This window comes from Falco naumanni, chromosome 5 (genome assembly GCF_017639655.2).
Source record: "Falco naumanni isolate bFalNau1 chromosome 5, bFalNau1.pat, whole genome shotgun sequence".
Taxonomy (NCBI): Eukaryota; Metazoa; Chordata; class Aves; order Falconiformes; family Falconidae; genus Falco; species Falco naumanni.
This window is the reverse complement of record NC_054058.1, coordinates 20,687,674-20,713,596: the sequence shown is the minus strand read 5'-3', so window position 1 is coordinate 20,713,596 and position 25,923 is coordinate 20,687,674. Positions and strand designations below refer to the sequence as shown.

The 25,923-nt window shown below is 34.6% G+C and overlaps 2 protein-coding genes across 2 annotated transcripts in view; one reads left to right on the top strand and one right to left on the bottom strand.

Moving 5' to 3' along the window:
• PLCZ1 (phospholipase C zeta 1) overlaps nucleotides 1-21,585 on the bottom strand; it is a 48,416-nt gene extending 26,831 nt beyond the window's left edge. The window contains exons 1-6 of the mRNA XM_040596610.1: nucleotides 21,572-21,585; nucleotides 20,850-20,973; nucleotides 16,749-16,983; nucleotides 11,501-11,702; nucleotides 9,840-9,984; nucleotides 6,845-6,997 (exon numbers count right to left, since the gene is read on the bottom strand). Coding sequence (XP_040452544.1) covers nucleotides 6,845-6,997; nucleotides 9,840-9,984; nucleotides 11,501-11,702; nucleotides 16,749-16,983; nucleotides 20,850-20,973; nucleotides 21,572-21,585 — 873 coding nt within the window. The remainder of the gene's footprint in view (nucleotides 1-6,844; nucleotides 6,998-9,839; nucleotides 9,985-11,500; nucleotides 11,703-16,748; nucleotides 16,984-20,849; nucleotides 20,974-21,571) is intronic.
• A 296-nt stretch (nucleotides 21,586-21,881) lies between these two features.
• CAPZA3 (capping actin protein of muscle Z-line subunit alpha 3) lies at nucleotides 21,882-22,749 on the top strand. The gene is given in 4 exon segments (XM_040595012.1): nucleotides 21,882-22,045; nucleotides 22,047-22,194; nucleotides 22,197-22,312; nucleotides 22,314-22,749. Coding segments are annotated over 4 exon segments (864 nt in total).
• The last annotated feature ends 3,174 nt before the right edge of the window (nucleotides 22,750-25,923 follow it).

Here is a 25,923-nt window from a genome sequence, read left to right as displayed (position 1 = left end):
TAGTTACAAAAAATACTCTAGCAAGAATATATTTTGCTATTTTTTTGCTAGAAGCATATTCCAGTAATAGTTAACCCAAGTCACTGAAAATGAACCATGAACTGAAAAAAAACATAGTACATGTCTCTTTTTATGCTGTGTATATGGATAAAATCCATTAGTATATGGATTTAAAATCCATAGTATGTGGATTTTAAGTCTGAGCTTCAAACAGATCTTTAAAAAAATACATATAACAAAGGTATGGTTACAAAATCAGTGAATATGTGAAATTCAAGTTCTTTAATTGGTAACGAGCAGTGCTAAACATGTGGCATCTTTTTGTAAAAATGTCTGAATCCTTTAAGCAGATAATGATCTGAAAGTCTAAACATTCACTATAACTTTTCTTTTCTAGTTTAAATATAAAATACAAAATATTTTTAAAATACATATTTACTATGTACTCATATAAAAGCAGTAAACATACTAAAACATTTAAATACGTAAAGCATAATAGATCTTCCCTAGAGCATAATGGGACTTCAAAGCTGGGATAAGCAAAAGCCTCCAAGATCAATTGAAACAAATATTTAAATAATTAAATGAAAAAACTTTGGTCTTGTACTAAATGTATATTCTGGTTAATGTGATGTACAACGCAAATCAGAACAGCTGAAGTAATGCAAGACTCCAAGACAAAATTACAAGCACTTTGGAATGGATCAGGCAAATCCACCTGTTTACCACTGCAATTAATGTAAAAAGTGACAAAATTCAGTCCTTTGAAATGTAGAGAACAAATCCTGGATTTGGGTCATGAGTATTAAAAACAGAAGAATAGCTTCCCCTATTTAAATTTAGCATGTTCTTCCCTCTTCTCCTCTCCTGACAAGCTGTAGGTGCTTAGTAAAAGAAACATCAAATGCTGAAAATCTTGCTAAGTAACAAGGCTAAAATCAGTTAAAAGTTTTACATAATTTTCTATTTCAGGAATTATATTACTGTCCTAAATACTAATACAGGGTAAAGATGCAACACCTTCCATGAAGTCTAACAGGGAGGAAGCTTTTCAGGCACTGACAAAATGTATCTTGAATGGAAATAACAAGAGACTATTGTTAAGTACAACTGTTAAAAAACCCGCCAGCAGCATTCTTCAATGATTCAAGGAGAGAATCATGCTTAGTAAAAGTGTGAATGGATGTCATTGTGGCAGCCTTATAAATCACAGTTATTGAGATATTTCAAATCAACACTGAGCTCTAGTTAAATGGATATTAATTACATCAGAAGTACGTTTTTAGCTATCTCATAACAAGTTCTCATATGATAGAGTTATCTAGGGAGAAGCCCCCTACACTAAAAATTCCAGTTCTGTGTTGTGAAAATACATGAAAGAACCTTTCTAAATATTGTTTTACTAAAAATACAAAAAAGCAAAACATGCCCAAAGAAGGAAATTAGAAGGCGTGACACTGGCAGACTAATTTTCTGGATGAAGTGAAAACCTGACACAATTCTGGGTAAAAGGGTATGTGTTCTAACAATCTGTCCTTTAAAACTATTTTGCAAGATTTTATTTCTGATTCATCTACCAGAAAAAGACCCACTCAGGAATTAAACTTCCAAGATAAAGAGAGGATCAATTTGCTAATAGCTAAACAGCTTGACCTTTTACAGCTGTTGGCAGTAGTTAGATCCCATTGAAAAACAGGACTCTTAGCTGGTAGTGCCTTGTCTTGTTTTACCTGAGGACTCCAGACATAATAGAAATATGAAAACACACACAGACTTTCTCTGTGCAATCAAAAAGACATCTGGCACCAGTCAGTGATGTCAAATACAATTTGACATGGAAATTCACTCAAAGGACATGATATTCTACTGAATATTAAAGAAAGTTCATGAAGTCTCTTTAGAAGCATCATAGTGACCAAGTGACCAAGACTGCAGGGAGAGGATTGTAGTGGGTCTGTTGCTTTGGGCGTCAAAATATCTGTGTGGGAAGGAGGTGAGAGGATAGATATGGTAGGAGAGACTGATGAAGCTCAAGGGTAGCCTCAGTCTATCTCATTGGCTAAAGGGTGTGTGAAAGAAAGACACAGTGCAAAAGCCTTCTCTTTCCTCTGCTTCATATGTAGAGGAAGAATTGATTGTTGCTACAGAATACAATAACATTCCAGGGAATTAACAGTACTAGTATAGTCAGCTGTAGGGAGAACTTATGACTGAGACTAAAGAATTTCAAAACCTCTTTTCCTGAAATTTTCTGGGGTTTTTGTTTCAAGGCAAGCAGGTATTGAGAAAAAGCAGTGACCGTCCAACTTTCTTTTCTGGATCTCCCTGTGATTTTCACTTAGATTTACAATGGTAGGAGACATCACTCATGAGCTGTCATCCAAAGGTGCACCTAAGAATGGGTTTGCTCTGCATTTTAATCCTTCTTCCAGGCACACAGAATCATCTCAGCTGACAAAGGTGTAGCTCAAAGCCTACTAGAAAAGCAAGTAGGAGATTGATCAGACAAGTGAAGGAGAAAATAATTTCCGTGGAGATCTCCAAATCTTCAAGATCTAAATAAGAATCTGTAACTGGTAAATATTTCTGTGTAGTGTTTGGAGAAATGGTGTGGTATTCCACTTCTTTTACAGACAAGGGTACTATCTGATTCATATCTTAAAGAACATCGAGAAGTGGGTATTAAAAGGAAGCCTTGCATAAGCTGCATGTGCACCTTCACAGGAAGAGCAAAATTAAGAATAACAACAGTAGCTGTCAGATGAGGAAGATTTCTCATCTAAGAAACATAATCTTTCAGTCTGATGTGGCAGGAGAAGCTGGATGTTGAAGGTCCTTGCAAAAAAAGTCTGAGAGAAAAAGGGAAGGAAGACTAAACTGGTAAGTCCAAAGTCAAGTCTTTGAGGGATCTTACAAGCAGATTTTGAAAAAAAAACTGCCAAAGGCAGCAATAGCACAGGTCATGAACACAAAAGCTGACAACTAAATGATCAATAACCTGTTGTGATGCAGACAGAGGACCTGAGGTATAGAATTATGCTCCTTGCATTTCTAGCCACGTGTGGCAGTAAAGAGGTCTGTGCTGTGTCCCTAGGGATATTATTAGGTTGGAATATTCTCTAACAGAGCACATTATAAAAAATGTCTCTGTGGTTACTGTTAATTTTGATAAAGAATAAAAGACTTTACCCTTTCAATCCCTCCCCTCTTCCTTGCTGAGATCCAGCCAGAAGGGAGGAGGGTGGAGCTCAGATTAAGATATGTTAAGGTATATTCACCTTCATACTGAACTACTTCAGTGTGACATTCATATTAATTTACAATCAAGATAAGTAAATATTTTAGCATATAAGCAATTTACCACCTATTTTGCTTTAATATAAGACAGTGTAACAGTAAAAAAAGAATCACCAATGACGAAATCATAATTTTAAATTAGCATTTAAAACATATTTAAAAATATGCATTAAAACATATTAAGGAAAAAGCTGATAATCTAGGTGGAAGGGAATGTATGTTGACCACAGAAGATGCTGAACTCTACAAAGAAAACTTCAGACCTGTTAGTAGGCTAAATTACAGTTTATAACGATTTCTTTTTCAAAATGTTGCTTTTTGCTATATTTTCCATTTCCTTTATTTCAATACTCAATGAAAGGTACAGGTTCACATATAAATATAAATGAGTTACATAGGAAAGTTTCAAGAGAGGAAACTGATTTCAAAGCTTTCTTTTTTTGTTGTGTATGAATATAGATAGATACTGTTATCTAATAAGAATTTTGCTAGTAAAGATACTCATGTACCAATTCACTTGAGTACATTATTCATAATAATATTTTTCAAAATGAGTTATCAGGCTATTGGTTGTATCAGCCTCTAAGCAAGTGTATGTACTGTATTTGAGCCATGCTAATGAACATTTATCATTTTGTTGAACCAATCTCCTATCTGAACAACTACAATGAACTTTAATCATGCTGACACTTACTATATTTTATTAGACTTGTACCAGAAATCAGAAGACTGTCACATTTAAAGAGCAACATCTTTACTCTGTTAATGGTGTTAACACTTCTGATACAATTTTCTTCCTGACATGGCTTTACCTGCTGGGTTCCTATAGAAGCATAGTAGATGCAATAGCTTCTTCCCTATTCTTGCTAGTGCTGTCTTGAAAAAAGTGGAACAGTAAATGATATGAGTGAAAACTTTTTTTTTTTTTACACTGAGAATCCTTCTCATGAACAGCATTTAAAATTCATCATTTATGGTTCTGTAACATCTCTTACACTGCTTAAGTCTAAGTTCAGCATCTGGCTCTCTCAAATGATTAATCAATATACTCAAGCCTTGAATATGTACAAGGTCCCAAACTTTAAGGATGTGATGCCACTAAACTGTTTTTGAACATGGACCAAAAGTTGTTCTTCAAAAAGATGCTAGCCAAAAAATGTCAAGCTTACTATTCTATTTGCAAATTCAATCATAACTACATATTTCCATTGCAAAATACCATCCTTATGATTTTTCTTAAGTGCTTGATCAGAGCAACAAAGAGAAATGAAGGTGATCCTAAGCCTTTCTCAGTCTCAATATAATGACGTATTAAATTCATACTTTTGAAAATCAGCTGAGAAGAGTGTTATTATTTAGATAACTCTTACATCCTACATAGATGTGAAATACAACTCACATAATTTTAAAAGATTAAAAGTTCAATAGAATGAATTTCACCTGAAGAGCATACATTTAAATGAGGAATAAGCATGGAACCCAGCAATGCATTTTCAGACAAAAATTCTTCAGAGCTGACTTACAAAAATTATAACCTAGGCAATATCAACAATGAATTCCCTATATCACAGTAATCATCTATTAAGGGACATATCTCACATAAAGTAATCTTTGTAAGTATGTGATTCAGTGACTCCATGGTTCAGATGCAGTACACTGATTTTGTGTTTGCTACAGAGGACAAAGGATCTTTGCACACCTATTAGATTGAATGTAGCTATTCTTTGAGAAGTTTTAAAACAGAATCACAAAACAACAGAATGGATGGGCTTGAAAGGGACCTTTGGAGATCACCTAGTCCAACCCCCCTGCTGAAGCAGGTTCACCTAGAGCAGGCTGCACAGGATCAAACTCTCATGTTTAATGCAGTTTATATTTTTTTTCTAATTTACACAACAGTTTTCAAGGTTGCAAAGTGATATTGGACAGCGTGATATAAAAAATATAATGCTACAATCTATAAAAGTATGGTAATACTTTAGGATGTTTTTTGGACACACTACTTCAAAAATGTTTTTTCTCTAACAAATCCTTTAGAAAAAACACATTTCTTTGTGTGTTGTCCTTCCTTATGACAGTGTTTCCTCCCACATTTTTGTTTGCATTGTTCCTTTTTCAGTTACTCTAAAGAAAAAAAAAGGTGTAAAATATATATGATACATCACTGATAACAGGGACAAGCTTAAATAACTATTTTGTATGTATGCATGTATTTGTGTTACAAGGGACTAGAAAAAAATCTTTTGTCCTTGAAAGAATATTATGTGCAAAGACTGGAACAAAGGGAATTTATTTATTTTTGTTTGCAATAAAAATTTCAACACCCATCTAATTGCCTTTTCTGGCTTCATATCCCAGGGGTCTCAAGCCACCAGCTGAGAAACACTGCCTTAGGGAGAAACACACTGAGAAAGAATGTTTTTGCAGTAACAGACCTCAATGAAATAGTTTCATCAACATTGTTATTGACAAAAAAACATAGATTCAGGTTTCCATTTAAATAATGTTTAAATTTCAGAAAATTCTTTCAATCTAAGGAACATTAAAAAAAAATAGCAGAAAACATATACTAACGTGTTTAAAGTGAAGATTTTTTAATTTTAGTTAAAGCATACTGTGTAAAAATCACACTTTTTTTCCTCTTTTAAGACTAAAACATGGGAAGCTTCACTTCAGAGAAAAGGAAGGGAGGAGACAAGGAGAGGAGAGGAGATTGTTCAAGTTTAACCTCAAAATGTTTAATTTAGAGGTCAACAAAACTTTGAAGCTGTTCAATGTAACACTATGTTTCCATAACTTGAAATTTCCCAAATTAATCAGGTGTTTGCATAGCTCTCAGATTCACTAGTATTTACTTCTGCAATCTTTGGCAAGCTATTCCCTATATATAAATCTGCTCTTTTTAAAGGCAGATACTCATTTCTGTCTTTAGGTTACCATGTCTCCAGCATAGGACTACTGTAGATGAAGAACACTACGATAACTTAATTCATATTAAGTAATAGTTCACTTTTTAAAAAATCAGAGTAGTTTCAGTGCAGCTGTTCGGATTTTGATATGCAAGATTATTCAGTGTTAGTAAGTATGGTGCAAAATATCAAAACACATTAGTACAGCTGCATGTTTTGATATAAAATAAACTGTAACCCACAAACTTTACTTAACTGTATTTGTATATAAAATAAAATAAAACTTTTAAAGCATCCAGAACACTGAATGTTGGTTTGATTTTAACTGCGAGATCTAAAGCTTTGCAAAAATGTTAGTATGTTAGTTTTTGACAAATATGTGCTTCACAGCAGTACTGCAGTTTTCCTTTAAATGAAAACTTCCATATCAATCCACACGATTCATTTTTGCTTTTTCTGTTTTCTTTATCTTTTCATGTGAGTGTTTTGGTGTTGTTTAATTATTTTTTGTTACCACCTGAAGTTTATTTCAGACACCAGATGAGCAGTTTCATAAATTCAGTTTCAAAAGATTAAAGAAAAAACCCAAACCAGTTTTTTTCCTCTATCTTTCACAGAATAAAAAGCAATGTTTTTACCTCAGGAGAAGGTAGTTGAGTCACTTCTGTATCACCAATTGTTGATGTAAGAAGTTTGTCACCTAGAATAGTTTCTAAACAGTCTGCCATTACTTCCTGTTGCTTAGGGTTGCAGTGGTTCTCCAAAGACAGTATAACTGGATAGTCAGATGCCTGGAAATACAATTTAAAGGCTTTTATTATCAACAAATTAAGAGAACCACTTGACTTCCAAAAATATCTTACAAAAGCCCCCTTGGTAATCTGTATTTTTTGTTTATTTTCAAAAGTTTCAGAATATAGGTTGGTTGTTTCGGGTTAGTACTACAATAAAATGTTCACATTATTTATAGAAAAGAGAAAGCACAACTGAAGGAGAATAAACACACATCCTCAGGAAGTTAAAAGGGGTTAAGACAAAGTTAGACATATACAGAGATGAAAAAACCCTTGGCAAATCAAATGAAGATCAGTTAAGAAGAACACAATACTTTATTAGAGAAGCAAGGAAATGTCTGTGCTGATATTTGGAAAGCATATATTGAAGTGTATTTGTCCAATAATCCATAGAAAAGAAGTTATCAGAGGCATGTAACAATGATTAATGTTGGATGTAAAGAAGGTGGAGAGACAAGAAGTGTTAAATGAGCCAGAAATCAGGCTGATTCAATTGCACAAGGCAGAGTAAAACCCAGAAACAAAAAGCAAAATTTCTCACAGTTAATGGCTCAGCTGATACACAGAGCTTCTAAAGAATGATGCTTTGACTACTGTGTGTCTGAGAAAGTGGTTCTCAACAAATGAACTTAAAAAGAAAGAAGAGGAATTATGCCAAAAAAGGAAGATAGAATAAAACCTCCCAGACACACTAAAGCTTAAAAAAATATTTATGTTGATTTCAAAGGAGACTTAAAACATTCCATATTCTGAAGATATCAATGTTGACCATTTTGGTGTTTTTCAAACTTAAAGAAATCCTCATTTCTTCAGACCTAGTATCTTCTCTTTCTTTTGCACCTAAAGGTTATATCATTACTGCTCTCTAATCCTGTTGACTAAGTCATCCCAACAGGGAATTACCACATTTGGTAGATTAATGTTTTAGAAATAATGATTAAGTTTTCTGAAAAAAAAAATCAATAAGGGAAAATAAGGAAAAAGAAAAATAGAAAACAAAATTATTGCAATTTTCATGTATCTATAGGTAGAACTTGGAAAGTTTCACATAATCATGTACCTTTAAGTTTACATCTGAGATATTTTAGTGATAGCTCCTTTAGTGGCTAAATTTATTTTAAAGGACAATGAAAAAACAATTATAAACAAGGCAAAATTGACTCAGCTAAATATAAATTGTAGCCACTGTAGCCAGAGATTTAAAATATTTCTCTGCTTTATGGGGTAGAGTGTTTGGTTTGTGTACAAAGTTTTCTCCATTGTTTACACAGTTTTGTTATGAGAAAAGAGATTTTTTGTTTGTTTGTTTTTAAAAGGTAAAATCAGATTCTAAAATTACAATTGACAAAGTAAACCAGGATTAAGTGTCTTTTGATTTAACTCATGACATATTTTAATTTACTATGTTTCAAGTTCACAGTGTCCTTAAAATTTGGTCAGAATTCATTGCCTTCACATGAACAAGCTATGTATATTTTTTTATAATATCAAAACCTTTTCTGAAGACTCTTTACACCTTGCTTATCACAGTACTCAAGCCAGACAGGTGAAACATAGGAAATCAAGTAAAAATTAGTGAATAGCTCAAATGAGACATGCCCATTTAGACTGTACAAACAAATCTCAGAAGTTGCCAGTAATAGTGGTGGCTAATAAAACAAGTACTCTGAATAAACTATTTACTTGGGCAGGACCTAAACTGTCAATTTCTAAGGGAAGTATAATTTTATGTTTACCTTGTTTTTACACATTTTCCCTGAGCATTTGCTATTGACCACCAGCAGAAGCACACCTTAACCTGGATAGACAGCTGGTACAAACCATTACCTATTGCGATTTTATCATCTTATTGTAACTTGAGCCTGTTAAATTACATTTGTGTTATAGTTATATACAATGTGCTGTATAACCAGGAGAGTTGTATCTAACGGGTTGTGAAGAACAGTGATATAAAAACGTATTGTTGTTTTCACTGTCTTTTCAAATCAGCGACTAATTAATTTGATATAGAAATCAGGACAGAAAAAATAGAGCTCTGCTTAAGCCTGAGCATGCTATAAATATATATGTACAAAAATCCATATAAATGTATGATCACAGGTGTATATATTCACACACATAATGCTGGCCTGAATACGACAGTTATCTTAATAGTCCAGGACTTCATTTGAGCAGAAGTTTTGCCAGAAACCTACAGAAAAGACTGAGACAGTGCCACAAGCTCTCCAGCTTTTGCTGCTTTACCAGACATAGGCAGGAGGGACATTGCCCTAATGAGTCATTCAACAAAAAGACAGCTGTAGATGGTAACCTTTATCAGGCATTGAATTCAAAACAAAAAGAGAGGAAATGGAAAACAGACTGAGTCTCAAACTCAGCTATTATCTAACATTTTTCTCTGTTTCATAAATTCAGCCATAGGATATAAGACAGACTGATAGCAACAAAAGAATAAGTGAAGTAAAAAAATCAAAAGATATGAAGTGGTAAAACATTGGACTAATTATGAAGTAGCTGATCACTTTATATTCAGTCCTTGCTTAAATGACCTCAGGTGCAAATTCCACCTAACAAACTGTGTAAGGTCTTCTGAATTCCTTGCACCAAGTTTGGTTTATAATCATTATCAGTAAAATATGTTTACCGTTTCTTAATTAAAACTTTAAAAGATATTAAGAACAGATAACACTATTTCCCATAATTTATTTCAACAATGCCCACTGCCACAAGCACTGTCTCTGTTCAGATTTTTTTTACCCTGGTGAATCTCTGACAACAACCAAGTCCATGGGCTTTGTTAAAGCCATCACCACATTTTAACCAACATATAGATACGTACCACAAATGCATACTTGTCTATCACATGAATTACAGAACGAAATGGAATTTTGCTTGTTAAAGTGTAACCATGATACACAACAGGTTCATTGTTTGAGCCATCCCAGCAGTCAATTTCCAGGCAACGACATCCCTTTAAGAGAGCGCTTCAAAAGAACAAAAAGAAGAGAAACAATTTTATACTCAAAAGAAAGATAACACACTTTCTTACACAAGTCACTGTATTTCTGATTACAAGCACTTTGAATAATTACAACACCCCCTACTTTTTCATTGCAAAGAGAAGAAATTCTATAGAATGATACAGATATGAGACAGAGCTATATTTTCTATTGTTTATCTTAAACATTTTAGGTAATAAACTTCATTAGGGCATTAAGGACTAATAACTGAATAACTTTCAGTATTCAGTAGGGTCAAAGATTTAAACAAAAGAATATTGGAATGATGGAAAACAGTTGCTTAAAAGACAAAATGTTTGAAAGAGCCTTTTATATTAACATTGTTATTATTATTATTCCAAGATTTGTCTGCAAGTTTGAGAATCATTACACTTAAAAATAACAGCATCGCACTCTAAATCAGATTGTGCTTGTCTTTACATAATCTCCTTCTACCTTATTTCTAAAAGGAAGTGATAAAGTTTCTCAGATACCTTAAATTTACTTTGGTTTAATTTTTAATATGGTAATGGCACCCTTAAAGGTCTTAGGTTTCTAGTATTTGGCTGGTTATTAATTTAAACATTTCTTACAGACTAATTACCAATCTGCCTTTTACATGGTGCCCTTTACATGCTAACAATCTCACAGAGATGCTTCTAGCTTATTTTAGTATTTTACATTTTTCCTATACAAATAGCAGTTTAAGAGGAAGAGATGGGGTTTTATACTCACTTTGCAATTACTTAAAGCAATATAGTATTAATGTCATATAATTTAAAATACTGTTAGAAAGAAATTAATTAGTGTTTCTTTCACTTCACTAAAGTAGTACAAAGGAATAAGAATGCTGGACACCTGTCTTCCAAATTTTTCATACTTTCTGTTCCTCTCTGTATTGCCTTTAATACATAAACCATTTTCTCCTTCCCTGATCATTTCTTCTAAATGTGTCTTGGCAATAAACCATCCTGGTTTCCTTCTCCTCTTTGAGTCATACATTGCACACTCAACTTTTCTTCTCTTTCCTAGCTCCTACAGTGCCCATGTTGTTGTTGTTTCTAAACTAACCACATTGCAACATACACTGGTCACAGATATCCTGGACATATTCCACTGTACTGTGCCCTTAAGTCCTGTATATTAGCATTTCCCCAGGAATTCTACATTTATTTCAGGGAGTTATTTATTCTTGCGTGGCACGTTGAAATTAAAAACTGATTTAATCATATACTGTGCAGCATACTATAGTTTTCATTTGCTGTGAGGTTGATTTTTTGAGATGTAAGTGAAAAAATGGATTGTTTCCAGACTACGAACAGATGGTTTGGGTAATATATTGGAAAGTATACACACAAATTAAAAGACCACTCTCACATTTTCTACTTGTATCTATGATGGTTTTGTTCCTTATTACCAAGTAGGATTATATGTGACAGTATTCATTTAAAACAACAACAACAAAAAGCCAAGGAATGTTTTAAAAACAGTATCTAAATACCTGATATATCCCCATAGATCACTGGACCCTATTAGCTGGTCAGATGTCAAATAGGTGTTGTGAGAAGATGAAATAAAATAGTCACATAATGCGTGGTTCATATCTTGGTAGACAGTTCTGTGTTCGTTTTTGAATATTGAAGAGTCTTCTGAGCTCATGTACCTTATAAAACCTTCAAATGACATCTGTCTTCTTTTCCTCACTGAACAAAAAAGAAAGCAAAGAATTTCTGGTGTGAAGCTAAACCGATGGTTATATCTGTGTACTTTCCATAATTTTTAATAGCCAATTCTAAACATTGCTGAAGGTTATAAAGCATAACACTTTCCTGCAATTTTAAAATTCATAACAAACAACATAAAACATAAATATCAGATGTGTGTAATTCTGGAACTGAATTGCTGTAGTTCAAAATTATGAGAGGAAATAAATATGTTCTGACATTTTTATATTTCTATGGACACCAATAAGAAGTGTTTGCAGAAGTCCTAATTAAATACAAAGGAAAATATTCATTGCTTAGTTTTGGAAAGTAACATGTCAGTCAATGCACAAAGAATCTTCTTTTCTCTGCAGAAAGAACAGGAATTGTTCTCCAAAATGTCAGTTGAAGACTGTCAAAATAATCTTGAAAAAACTATGATTCCTAGCACAAAATATCTTCCTCAGTGGTAGAAAATTTCAATTAAATACTGGTAAAATAATGTTTAAATTAGAAGCATTTAAAAAAAATAGCTTTTTAACAAAATAAATGCCCACAAAGATGAATTGCAAATCAAGCTTATTATATTACTGTGTCTATAAGAAAAACTGCTAATTGCCTCCATACCAGTGACAGTCATCCCATTTGTTTTGTTTTTAACTGATTTGATGACAAACAGGTCCATTATAATGCCAACTACTGCTCCAATGTCAAGCTTCAAGTGTAATTTTGCAAATGATGTAATCTCAGAAGCCAGCTTTGCTTCAAAACATAACCTAGTTTCAATTAGTCAGGGATTTTTCCCAGTTCTGGCTCTAAAATAACCTTATTATTGTCAGTATAGCAGGCTAGTGATAATTAAGCAGTAGGTAATTCAAGATTACTTTGTCTTAATGATAACTTAGAGGCCTCAATGTATACAAACTTTTGACAAAAAAAACAACCAAAGAAAAAAAAAAACCACCACCACACACACACACACAAAAAAAAACCAACCACAAACAACCAAAACACCACACACTTTTCTGACCTTTCAATTCTCAATACAGAAAAAACCACCCAAAACACCAAACACTTATCTGACCTGTCAATTCTCAATAGAGCTATAAGAATCACAATTTACAAGTTAGCATTGCAGTTATCAATCTTCAGTATGTATACAGACTGAAAATTTTCTATGAGACTTTATGAAAATCATTCTGATGATGGTAACACAAAGAGAATAATTATTTCTAAATTACACAGATTTTTGAGCTAGAAAAAAATTGCAATGTTTTAAAATACTAAACAGAAATAGAATATAAGGATGAAGGCCGTCCAGACATCATACATACTTACACTTTTGTTCTTAACAATAGAAATGTTATTCATACAAGAACTCTGTCAAAGTTATTCTTAAAGACTTCCATTGATGAAGAATCCACACACATCCTGGTAATCCCTTCTCAGCACCTAAGAACCTTTTTGTTAGAAATTTTTCCATAATGTTTACCCTGAAACTTCCTTGCTGTACATTTTTTTTTTTCTGTTTTGTATTATTCCTCTCCTTTTTTGTCATAGTCTTATCCATATAAGAAGGCTACTACATTTCCCCTCATTCCACTGCTTTCCAGCAGAAACAAATCCAGTTCAGTTCATCTTTCTATTTAGGTTAGGTTTTCTTTGACTTCTGGTATTTTTCAATGGGCTTCTACAATTCTTTCCATTTGATGAACCTCCTTCTTGATGTTTGATGCCCTAATTGGAATGTAGTGCTTCTCCATATTGAACTCCATCCTTCTTTCCTGTATCATCAATTTGCCAAGATCACTTTGGCTTTTAATCTTTTTCCCTATTACACTTGAAGTTCTGATGTCAAATGTAAATTTAATAAATTTAATTTCTATTCCATCATTCAGCTTATCAATGACATAATTGAAGTCTGGATCCCAACACCTTGCTCAGTGAAACTGTAGACAGGTGTAGCCTTTCATTTTGACTCTAAGTCATTCCTAGCTAACTTCTCAGAGTAATTTTCTAATGAGTTGCTTATGTGCCATATAGTTATTTTGCCTGCTTCCTCTACTTGCTTTTTAGAATGCAGGACACTGTTAAAAAGTATGATTCTTCTTCTATTCACCAGCACTGTTACTGTCTCATAGAAGAAAACAATATGATTTCTTCATGGAATGTCTTGACAAACTGTTACTCACCCTTACCATCTTAGAGGTAATTACATAGTCATTATTTGTCCTAGTTTTTCTAGTAACTGACTGGTGTATAGTTCCTTGGATGTTCCTTTTCTAAAATAGGTATTAGATTTGATCTTTCATCATCTATTCTCCATGTCTTGTCAAAGTTAACCTGTAATAACCAAGCTTGTTACAGTCAATTTTCTAAAAACTGATTTGTCAACCTGTCTTCACTGATCTGATGAAGTCATTTAAGCATGTCCTACCCTGTTTTTTCCATATATTTGACTGAGATCTTACTCTGGTCTCATTAATATTAGCCACCTGATCGCACTTAGGTAATGCATCAAGAATTTCCTTGGTCTTTCTTTCATTCACATATTTGCAGAATGACTTATTGCTACCCCATGACTCTTGATCAGGGGTCCTTAAACTACGGCCCGTGGGCCAGATATGGCCCCCCAGGGTCCTCAGTCTGGGCCCTGGTATTTAGAGACACACACACACACACCCCCCGCCGGGGGTTGGGGGAGAAACCAAGCAGCTGCAGATGACTGCCTCTTGATAGTTGTATCTTATTTAGTATCTTAAGTTCTTTGATTTATGCCCATGCACATGTTGTATTGTTCTATACTGTAACAATAGGATTAAGTTTCTGTTTTCTGTACATATGAAAAATAAGTTTAAAAGAATATATATCCTAGGAATAAATTGAAGTTTTTCTGATTCACAAACGCATTCTGGGTTACTCACATTCTTTATATGACAGATACACCAAGTTTATCTTTTTCGTTAGAAAATAAGCAACATTTTCAAGACAGGAATGTACTTTTAACCTCTTTTGGTACTGCCTAGCAGGAAAATACAGAGATAGGAGCAGTGGTTTTGAATAGCACTATGCTGTAAATAATAGTGGGATGCACTTTCTCATCCTCATTGTGCCTCTAATTCTATTCAAACAAATACAGAATAATGAGCTAAAAAAAATTTATCAGAGAAATATATATGAAGTTTTTAAAAAATAAAGTGCATTTGGTTGGCATGTTTTATTTAATCCTATTTCATGACTCAACACTTCTATTCAAACTTAATAATAAGATGGAGAGATAATCAAATGTTTACGTAGAACACAAATGACATTCAGATATTAGTAAGACACAACTGTCAGGTGTGAATCACATATTCACTACTTTTATAATCAATTGCATAAAATGGTTCTCAGCCAAAAATGCAAGCTTTAGCACACACACAAACAAAATCTGTTAATGCAACATTTTACTGTTAGACATGTAAATTGTACAATAAAAATTAAGAATAATGTATTCCATACTTTTCCTGAACTTGCTAAAGTACTCTCAGAGAGTTAATTTAGAGTTATCTGGCTTAATAGCATTGAAAAGTCTTCTCTGTCTGCACACAAATGTTAGGGATGTGCTGAATTTTAAAGATGAACTTATCAGTGTTGCATTTAAAATCTAGTAGCTGTTTTCATCTTAATCATGACATACTAGTGATATCAAGTTTATCAGATAATGGCTGCTACTGTTAGCAAACCAGTCAATTAAGTGTCAAAATCTGTCCTTTTCCCTTTCTGCAATACACAGGACAAGGATGGCAGATGAGTTAGACAGATCATCCTGATGAAGAATATCCTATACCAAATTCAGAATGACAGTTACACAAAATGGTCTATCACACCACCATATGAATCAACTAACATGCAAGCATAACTGGAACTTTCCAATAAATATGTTTGAGTGAGAATATTAGTTCACTCAAAGGCGCATGAACAATACAGCTATTATTTCATTCAGGAAGACAAACACTCTTATCACAGACAGAGAAACAAACAAGAATTTAGCTCAGCATCTGAAATTTAAACCAGACATTAAAACTATAGAAACTTTAGTTGATATTTAAAATGTGTTTTCAAACTGACTCAAGATTGTTTTACTGCTTTGTATTTATTAACTTTCCCATCAAAATAAATAACCCAAAACCTTTTTAACCTGGAACATAAAAATATTAATTAGTAAACAGTTCTCAGAAAGAGTAGAATATATTCAATAAACTATGTTCTAATTTGAAAGACAACCTCAGAGAGTAATGGCATAAGGAATCAAAGGTTTTGTAGCTATTACTAGACAGTGAGTGATTCTTAATGTAACACCAAATGTCTTCTGTTTCTTCTTGAAAGATTGATACATTTTCTTCTTTCCACGACAGTGGGAATATCAACATAGATATGCCAGGGTTTCTATTCCAAAAGGAAGATTTTCTCCTTCTTTGGTTTATGTTTCTTAACTAGTTATCAATTCCACCCATTGTTAAAGACTGGAAACCAAAGCATGCTAACAAAGTTAAACATTTGAGATTCAAGTTTCTCTGAAAAAAGTAACAGATTGCAATAAAATGCAGTTAAGTCTGATTTCCTTTTCTTAGCTTACTTGAAAATTTTGCCTCAAGTTATTTTCAGTAAAACTTGGGAGAAATGTTACACCACAACTTGAAGCAGCCTTCAATAGCTGAAGAATACACATATTACAAATTTAACAAACCTCCACTGATCTGGTAAGTAGAGTAAGATGCTATCGCTAAGCAATATGCTGTGTAAATTTATTGTGCTCTATTAATGGTTTCGTGTATTATTACATTCTCAATGTTCAAAGATCTGAATTTCAAAAAGATCAACATTTTGAAGAAGTGCTTACAAAAGTTATTATACAACATGCAGAATATAATTTAATTCCTTACCTTAGTTTACTTTAAAATGTTCAATTTGCATAGTCAGATGGGTATTCAAAAACATAAACACAGTCCTTGGCAGAAGTATAATAACTGAGAGCTAGAAATCAAATAGTTAAACTATGCATACCTTCTTCAATGGGTTCATACTTCAGAATAATTTCTAAGGCAGTTATTTCACAAGCTTCAGTTTCAAATTGTTCTTTTCTGAGAAATTCTATGAGCTGGGTATCAGGTAGAATTTTGCGGTCCGGAGAGTAAGCATGAAAAAGTTCCTGAAATTCAGGTCTGTGTACAATAGTTCGATAAATTGCCCTGAAGTCTTCTATGTTAATGGTACGTTCCTTCCGTTTGTCAATTAATTTCTGAAAAAAAACCCAAAGGAAATAAAAACAACCCAGTCAATACAAAGAGATACAATGATACAAAAATACACACAAAATATTCTATTACAACTGATCACAAGAACGAGAATAATTGAGAAAACCTCAGATAATAGTGACCTTAATGCTTTATCAAATTATGTTCTTCTACTTTTAAATGCAACTTTTAGGTTTGACTTTGTGTGTTAAAAAGATTTTATACAAAATAAAATGTACAATATGACATAATTAAAATCTAAGTAATTACAGACATTTCTATATAATGCATATATATTAAAATACACTATATAAAACCTCCAAAATGCTATACAATAAAATAAATCTGCAGCATAAAAATTATCAAGTGGAAAATATAGTTAATATAATAGCTCTCCAACTTATAAATACAGTAATTTAAATTTACATACAACATACAGCAAACAGTAATCTAAAAAACAAAATAAGGATAACCAAATTATCTTGAGATCCATGTCTTTCACTACATCAAATAAGAAACATTGTTAAAGTTTGGAGACAAGATACTTTATAATAACCTATGACACCATGTTCTATTCTTATCAAGCCAGAATGTTTAACTCAGATTAATTATTCACACTTTCAGAATACTTAAACTGTAAGCTTGTTTTCATAGAGCTTACAAAATGTTAGCACATTAATTAATTTCAGTGTTTCAGTATAGAAGCCACTAGAAAAATTAAAAGGGTAAAAGATTTTGAGTAGAATAGTACATTTTTACCATTTCTGCCATTTTTATTTTTCTCAGGCTTAACAGTTTTATTTATCCTTTAAAATTTTCTACATGAAATATATAACTGTGCATATGACATATAGATGTTTCTAACATTTTAGCTTGTATTATTCTTAAAAGTTGCCAAATTAAGAGAAACTTTGGAAATTTACTAACAAAATTACTCACAAAATCATTAATGGGAGTTCATTGCCTCAGTGATTATCACTGTAACCTGATCAAAATTCGTAACTGTTGGCTCCTTAAACTGAGACTACCAAAAAAGCTAAATTTCAACATCTAATAACACGGCACTTACTGTGGTTACTATAGCTTCCCCAAAAATGTCCATAAACATAAAGTGGCTTACTTGAGCTCTGGCAGCTCTTTGATGAAGACCTTCAATTACTACTAAATTAGATTAGTTTTGAAGCAATATCATAAAAGATAAAAGCTTTTTGATACATTACCAGCTTTTTCCTATGCAATACAGTTCCTACCAAGAGTTGTCCGAATAAGTACAATAAAAGTAAGAATGCATTAGATAACCAGAACAAATACAAAAGTAAATTTCATGAGGAGTTCTAGCTTTAAAAAATTATAAATCAGTAAAATATTTGTTTTGAGTTTGTGAAAGAGAATTGTAATGATCATTTTTACCAGGAATCACTAACAAGAAAATAATTAAGTACAAATGCTAATAATATGCATTTCATTACTGCTTGAGAAATCCCACATCTAAGGTTGACATCTTCAGTCTAATTTTTAACATCTTTAAGAAAACTGTAAATTTACTTATAAGCATTAAATAGAAAAAGAAAACACCAACTTATTTTGGAATTAAGTAATCTACCAGGATTCAGGAGGTGTTCACTTAGGTATTGGTACAAAGTGCAGCTGGGCAAAAAATTAAATTTTCTATCTCAGTTGCCTCTTGATGAAAGACAGACAATAATACTACATAGAACTTTTCAAATTATAGTTATAAAAATCATGTTAATCTTAAAATAAAAAGATTGTTATAAAAGATTTGTTGGTAGGTTTTTATTCCTTTTTTTAACAATGCATTCAAATTCTTGCTATTATGAAAAAGAGCTATCTCAACAAAGACTTAGTCTTGAGAATAATTATATGAGCATTTATTATTCCTTAAAAATATTAATGTTCATAATTCTGGTATTGCTTAAAGGAGCATTATAGTAAAATAAATTCAAAGATAATGGACAAGAAAAACCCAGATTATTCTTTAAAAACTAAATTTTCTATAAAATTGACATTCAATTAACTGTTGATGTATAGTTACTGACAATGCTGCTACTAAGATTTCCTTTCAGAATGCTTTGCATTTTAAAATATTATTATACTGATGAAAAATTTGAGCCCCCAAACTACTGAATATACTCAGTAAAGGGTATCTCACAGTACTGTTACAAATAACTAGATCATATGGTTGAGTGTATTATATTGTTAAATGTAAATAGACCAGACTTGGTCTATGCAGGCCACTTGCTTAAATAGTTATTCTATTCTCTACCCACAATTGATCATCTCTCTCAAATTTCTGTCAAAAAATAAAATACATGGAAAATACAGGAAACAATGAGAAACAGTTTCAAGCTTTCATGAGATTCTCAAGGTTGGAAACTCAGTGCAGTGCAAATCCAAAAACCACAGACAGCCTCTTCAGCAAGGGTTGGGTTCACACCGCCAGTTTTACCTTGTCTTAAAAAGGCAGAGAGCAATGAGAGAGGAACAGGACAGAATGAGGAAATCTTAATGCCTTCCCTCTGCTTGCCTGCCTGCCTGTCAGCATGATGTGATCTGAAAGTTTCTGACTTGCCGTAGTTAATTCTCTTCTGTGAAATCTGGACCAAATCAGCCAGCTGGTTATAACATTCTCAAAGAAATCACATATATATATAGCCACTTGGCTTCATTCCCTTAGGAAAACAGCTTTACCAAACAGCTATTTCTGGTAAAAAAAAAAAAAAAAAAAAAAAAAAAAAAAAAAAAAAAAAGCTAAAAGGATAAAAGGAAAAATCCTACATCTTTTGAGTAAATACTAGAGGGGACCTGATATGTCCAAAGATACTCAGTTTTGCAGTATTTTGTCAGTGGGACTGCCTGCACTATAGTTTGCACACCTGCTGCTAAATTAACTTATGTGTAAGTCCAGTTTCTAGCTGTATCATGGAACCTTCATAGGAATCTTTTAAACATTGACATATCTCAAGGCCACATCTTTTCCCAGGGGTTAGAGCACAATTCCCATCCATTCTGGCAGACGTCTTAAATTCTTCGGAAGAGAGGTATAATGGAAAATTGAATGAACAGGTGTGCTGGGTCTATGTTGACTTGAAACCTGAATTGATTAGACAACTCTATATTGTCATCTTGGAAGAAGGATTTATATGTAGTCATACTAATAGCTCTGCCCAGCATCAGACAGGCATGTCTGATCCTGCTAGCTTGATCACAGAAGCAGCTGGAAGGGATGAAATCAAAATGTTCTAATCTTTCTCAAGTGAGGCAATGTTACAAAAAAGTTGGGAATCAAGAGCTACGTATTTTCCATCACCTTGTACTATTTTGATGTGTTGAAGAGATGGTGTTACTTAGGTGTTGGTCTCTTCTCCCAAGTAATAAGTAACAGGACAAGAGGAAATGGCCTCAAGTTGTGCCAGGAGAGGTTTAGTTTGGATATTTGGAAAAATTTCTTCATGGAAAGGGTTATTAGGCATTAGAACAAGTTGTCCAGAGAAGTGGTTGAGTCATCATCCCTGGAGGTATTTAAAAGATATGTGTAGAATGTGGCACTAAGGGACATGGTTTAGTGGTGGTCTTGGCAGTGCTAGGTTACCAGTTGGACTTAATGATCTTAAAGGTCTTTTCCAACCTAAACATTTCTATGATTCTATTCTATGATTTTAATACAACCACTTGGTTAGGTATTTTCATAGAAACAATAGACCTGGATGAGGCAAATTATTTGCTGATTTTGCACACCCTACTAGCATGAAACTCACTTCTTAAAACATTAATTTAAAAAAATCAACAAATACGACACTTATGTAACTGGTTTTCTAAACGTATTTAACTGCTTAATCTACATATTCCTCACCTTGAAAACATGTTTTACATGTGTGAAATCAAAAGGCACTTGCAGTTTTTCAAGTAGCTTCGCTGTGCTGTTTAAATCAATCTTCCCAGTCATGAACTCATCTTGAATGATGGACAAAAACCACGTATGAGAGATCAAGTTAAGGAAACTTCCGGCCCATGTCATCACCTTTTAATAGGTGGAGGAGTGGGAGAAGTTCAACTTTTTTAAATCTAGAAAGCTTGCATTGCTTTCCTCATACACTAGAACATCATTGTCTTCTGATTTCTGAGAATGCAGCAGGCTCTGAGGCATGCAGGAAGGCATTTTTGCTCTGTGTCCAGAGAGTCTGAGGACAAAGGTAGCAAAAAGGGGAGAGAAAAAGAAGGGAGGTGTGAAGGAAAACAAGGGGTGGACAGTGTGGAGAAAGGGGCACAATGAAAGGAGAAAAATGTGGGGAGGCTGCAGGTAATGGCAGGAACAACAAATATTAATGAGTGCACCCAGCATTGTGCCCACCCAACCAGCCCCAATCAGCCCTGGCTGGACCAGGCTGGTCCAGACTGGACTGGCCACCCCTGGCCCTCCTCTGCCACCCAGCTGGGGGCTCCCATGTGTGCACAGGCCAGGCCCAAGCCTGGCTGGAGAGGCATGCATGGGGGAGGTCACACAGCAGGGAGAGGAGAGGAGGAGGAAGAGGTAGAACAGCAAAAGGTGGCAGGGGTAGAGCAGGAGGAGGATATCTATTCTCTTCCATGGCGGCTCTGCATTGCCTGCTCTAGTCTCTTCACTGAGGTGAAGCTGGCAGCCTTTGGCAGGTGCTCGCTCTGGCTCCTCATGGAACAATGTCCCAAACCTTGCACCCTCGCTTCCTCTCAGCACAGCACCCAGCCAGCGTTGCCCCGGCGCCATTGTGAGGTCACAAACTGTGGCCACCACCACTCCCCTCCACCCCTGCCACCATCTTGTGCCTTTTCTCTCCAGTGCAAAGCATCCCACATGCCCTCTCCTTGCCTGAAATGTCCAACCCTGTGGATAGCCCTTACCCCCAGCATGTGCACCAGGCAGGAGCTGTGTGAGCCAGAGAAGGTGTCTTTCATTTGCAGCCTACTGTACCAGTCCCTTCCTGGGGAGTCTGGCCAGGCTGTCCCACATCTCTCTGCTCAAGGCCTAGATGACAAGCTGGTGAGGCAGGAGGCTGCCTGCATGGGGGCACGACAAGAACATCACCCCCCTCCAAATAAACAGGCACTCTGTGCTACTGACCCACTGCAACAGCTTAGGGAGAAACTGTTTCTTTGACCGTCAGGACAAATTCTCTTTTGAGTTTGACCACCTGTGTGGGGTAACCAGCAAACCCCAGCTGCTGCCAGTGTGTTGTCAGCTGAGGAGGCAGTGTGGTGAGAGGCCCTCCACAAGTGCTTGAAGGCCTACATGAGTTGCCACGTTCCTCTAGGGAGCTGCTGTGTGTTCAATAAAATCCTGGAAGAGGCAGCTGTTTCTGGCCTGCTTTGTGGCTCATCAGTACCCACCTTCAAATCAGTGGAACAACCTTTGGAAGTCAGACTGGACTTCTGTCCTGACTCCATTTTCCACTCATGTTACAGGGATCTTTCTCCTCCAGATACACTACCTCAGAGACGCCAGACTCCACGTAGCTGTCAGCAAGGCTGTGAGTGAGACGGTAAATGTGATAGACCAAAGTCTGTTTGCCACAGATTTTGTGAAATTTGTGAAAATAAAGGACACCAAGTTTCACATTGCCATCCTGAAAAACATTCAGGCTTTGTCAGAGGAAATATGGGGGAAAAATCTGCCAAGAAAACTACCTGTTGCTTGCACTTTTATGAAGTGGAATAAAATATTGAATGAGCAATACAGAGGTGCCTCCATGGTTAGTGAAACACACTATTTTATATAGTGAACTAAATTAAATATGTATATATAAAAAAAAGGAAGACAAAGACAAAAAAAGGGGGTTTTAGTTGATTTATTTCTGGATTACTCAGGAGGGTGCACAAACTCATCAGTCAATCATCTCTGAAAATAATTCAGGTCTGTAGTGACTGAAAATAAGTTGCTGTATATTTTCTGTTTTCTACATATACAAGTATTGATCAAAATGTCAGAGGCAGTACAGTGCTACAGTTGAGCCAGCAAGCAAACTCTGACTTTTCTTTTTAATTTTACCCAATGTTATATTTAATTCTGTAACTTCATACTGTATGTAGCATTGGTTATAAGGAAATTGGTAAGGTAGGTTGTCAAAGATATTGAGGCTTTATTTCTAGATTTTCTTCATTGATACTGAAACCAAGGAAATTCAGCCTTCAGGCTTTGCTTGTACATACCTCTCTGTATGCACAAGAGACATCCCTAACACAGTCACATGAACAAGGAGAGATCAGTACACAGGAGGAATAAATTTCATATAGTTGATGGAGAAGGTATTCCAGGACTGACCTGGAATGTATGCTGGGTGTTGCGATATTACAGAATAAAGCAATGCTGCTTCCCTTCTCCCAGTCTTCATCACAAATGCCAAAGGAATGTATGTGATTTTGGTTTACTTTCAAACTATGACAGTGATGTTTTGCTAACATTATTACAATAAATGAAATGCTTATTACACTTGCTGTTTTCTGTAAACATACCTTTTAATTAGAGTTTTATTAGAAACTAAGTTTATTTTCAAGCAGTAATATAAAAACTATCGACCTACATCATTCTATATTGTTGATGACAAAGTCATATGCTCATTTTTAATTAATAAGCATACTAATTTACAAAACCTTATTGCAGAAGACAAGGTTGTAGTGTTGCCAATATTTGAAACTCAAATAAATAAAATAGTTTTTGTGATATATACACTGAATTTCTTCAGATTTGCATTGACTAAAGCACATTTTTCATCTGGTTGTTCATCTTTGTGGTTACACAGCACAAAGATTCTGGGACTGTTGTACTAATCTGTGTGCAGAAAGGTACTCATCATGCAGTGTTTCCTTCCTGCAAACAGAAAGCAGACTGCTGCCCTTGTAACAATGTCCCTTGACAATGCCTTTTACAGATGCCCATTTGTCAGAAAATCTGCACCATACACTTGAAGAGGGAGAAGGATGGAACATGGAGAGCGTTTTCTGTGTCCCTTCAGTTCTTCACAGAGAGCTGCATTACCTATGGGTCATTCTCTTTTCACCCCACAGCTGCTACCAAGATCTGTTCAACACCAATCCAACCCTTTTAGTGTTTATATTGCTGCTGAAGGCCATTCAATGAGCAAGCAGCTGTCTTTAAACGGTATTTATTTCAATATGGGATTATTTCTTTTCTGAAAACAGGAGTAATTTTATTAAAAAGTTATACAGCCCAGGGCTGCTATAATGAATATGTCCTGTTGTAAGCGTAGTTCCTGTCTGCAATACAGAATAATGGATTAAATTCTGGACATACATTTAAATGTTAACAGCATCAGGGACATAGCATTAGAAATTCGGGATTGTGAAAAAAACACTTTATTCAAACACAAATATTGAGCATGAATCAACAATAAGAAACAGTACAGAGCAATGGAAAAGACTAAGCAGTTAGATGACTTTTGGTTTCAACATTTATTCTATCATATCAATCCCTTATGAGATCCAAATATATGACATTTTGCAATACACTGTTCTGTGCTGTAGAATTAAATTCTCTTTTTAAAATGCAGTTTCTGTACAGCAAAACTGTAGCAAGGAGTGCAACAAAAAAAAACATTTAATATTGTAGGATAAGGCAGTTTTCCTATCTTCCCTGTCAGTCTACCTTTATGAACTATCCATTTTCCTTCGATTTCTTCATGTATAAAAGAGGAAATTGTGATACCAGAATCTGCAAGAAAAGCCGCTCAGAAGGATGAAGTTTTGACAGAGCAAATGTTCTGACCTGGCTGAAAACAGAATCACAGAATCACAGAATCACAAATCACAGAATCACAGAATCACAGAATGGTTGGGTTTGGAAGGGACCCCTGGAGATCATCTAGTCCAACCCCACTGCTAAAGCAGGTTCACCTACAGCAGGTTGCACAGGATGGTGTCCAGTTGGGGTTTTAGTATCTCTAGAGAAGGAGACTCCACAGCCTCTCTTGGCAGCTTGTCCAGTGCTTTGTCACCCTAAAAGAAGTTTTTCCTCATATTCAGATGAACTTTCCTTTGTTTCACTTTGTGCCCACTGTCCCTTATCCTGTTGCTGGGCACCACTGGAAAGGGTCTGGCTCACTCTCTTACTCTTTTTTGCAAGACCTATGAAACTAATCTGGAAAAGATAATTACAATACAAGCTTTGTCAATTTTTCCTCTAAATTCTCCATGATGGGTTTGGAATTTTTTTTTCTTTTGAAAAATTGAAACTTGGGGAGGAACAAACATTATAAGAAGAAAGCAAAGACGTACAACTTCATTGAAAACTTTGCTGAACTTTTACGTATATACTTCCATGATCTGTTTGTCTCTTAGCTGCACCTTCTTACTCTTTTGCCCATACTAGACTTTTTTGTTATATAGGGAATACATGCCAACTCACATTACCTTTATTCCTAAAATCCCCCACCTTTCTGCCTACTGCCGTGAAAACCATTGACATCCTTATAGCTGCCTCTGAATCCATCTCTTTTTATTAGCATCAGTACCCTATATTTTAAGAAAAGAAATAAAGAATAGGCATGTATAATTAAAACAAAAATTAAAGTTGTCAAACTGTATCTTACAATAGGTTTCTACTGCAGCCAGGAGTATAGCATACCTAGAATTGATACTATAGCTACCTATTTGCAATCACAACTGTCTATTATTAAAGATTAAAAAAAAAATCTGCTTTGTGCCTGCAAAAATACATTATCAGTATCTTTCCGTAATATGCTTCCAATACTGCTTTCTCATTCTTATCTCTGGCTGTTATTGAGTGGCCATGGTTATTTATCTCAAGGAGAAAATCACCCTCTATCATTTCAGAACATTTACACGTTGAGATTTCATTTTCTTTCAAAATATAATATGAATTTTGTGGGAATTCTACTGCTCCATTTACAGGCTTGCAGACTCATTGGAGTCATAAA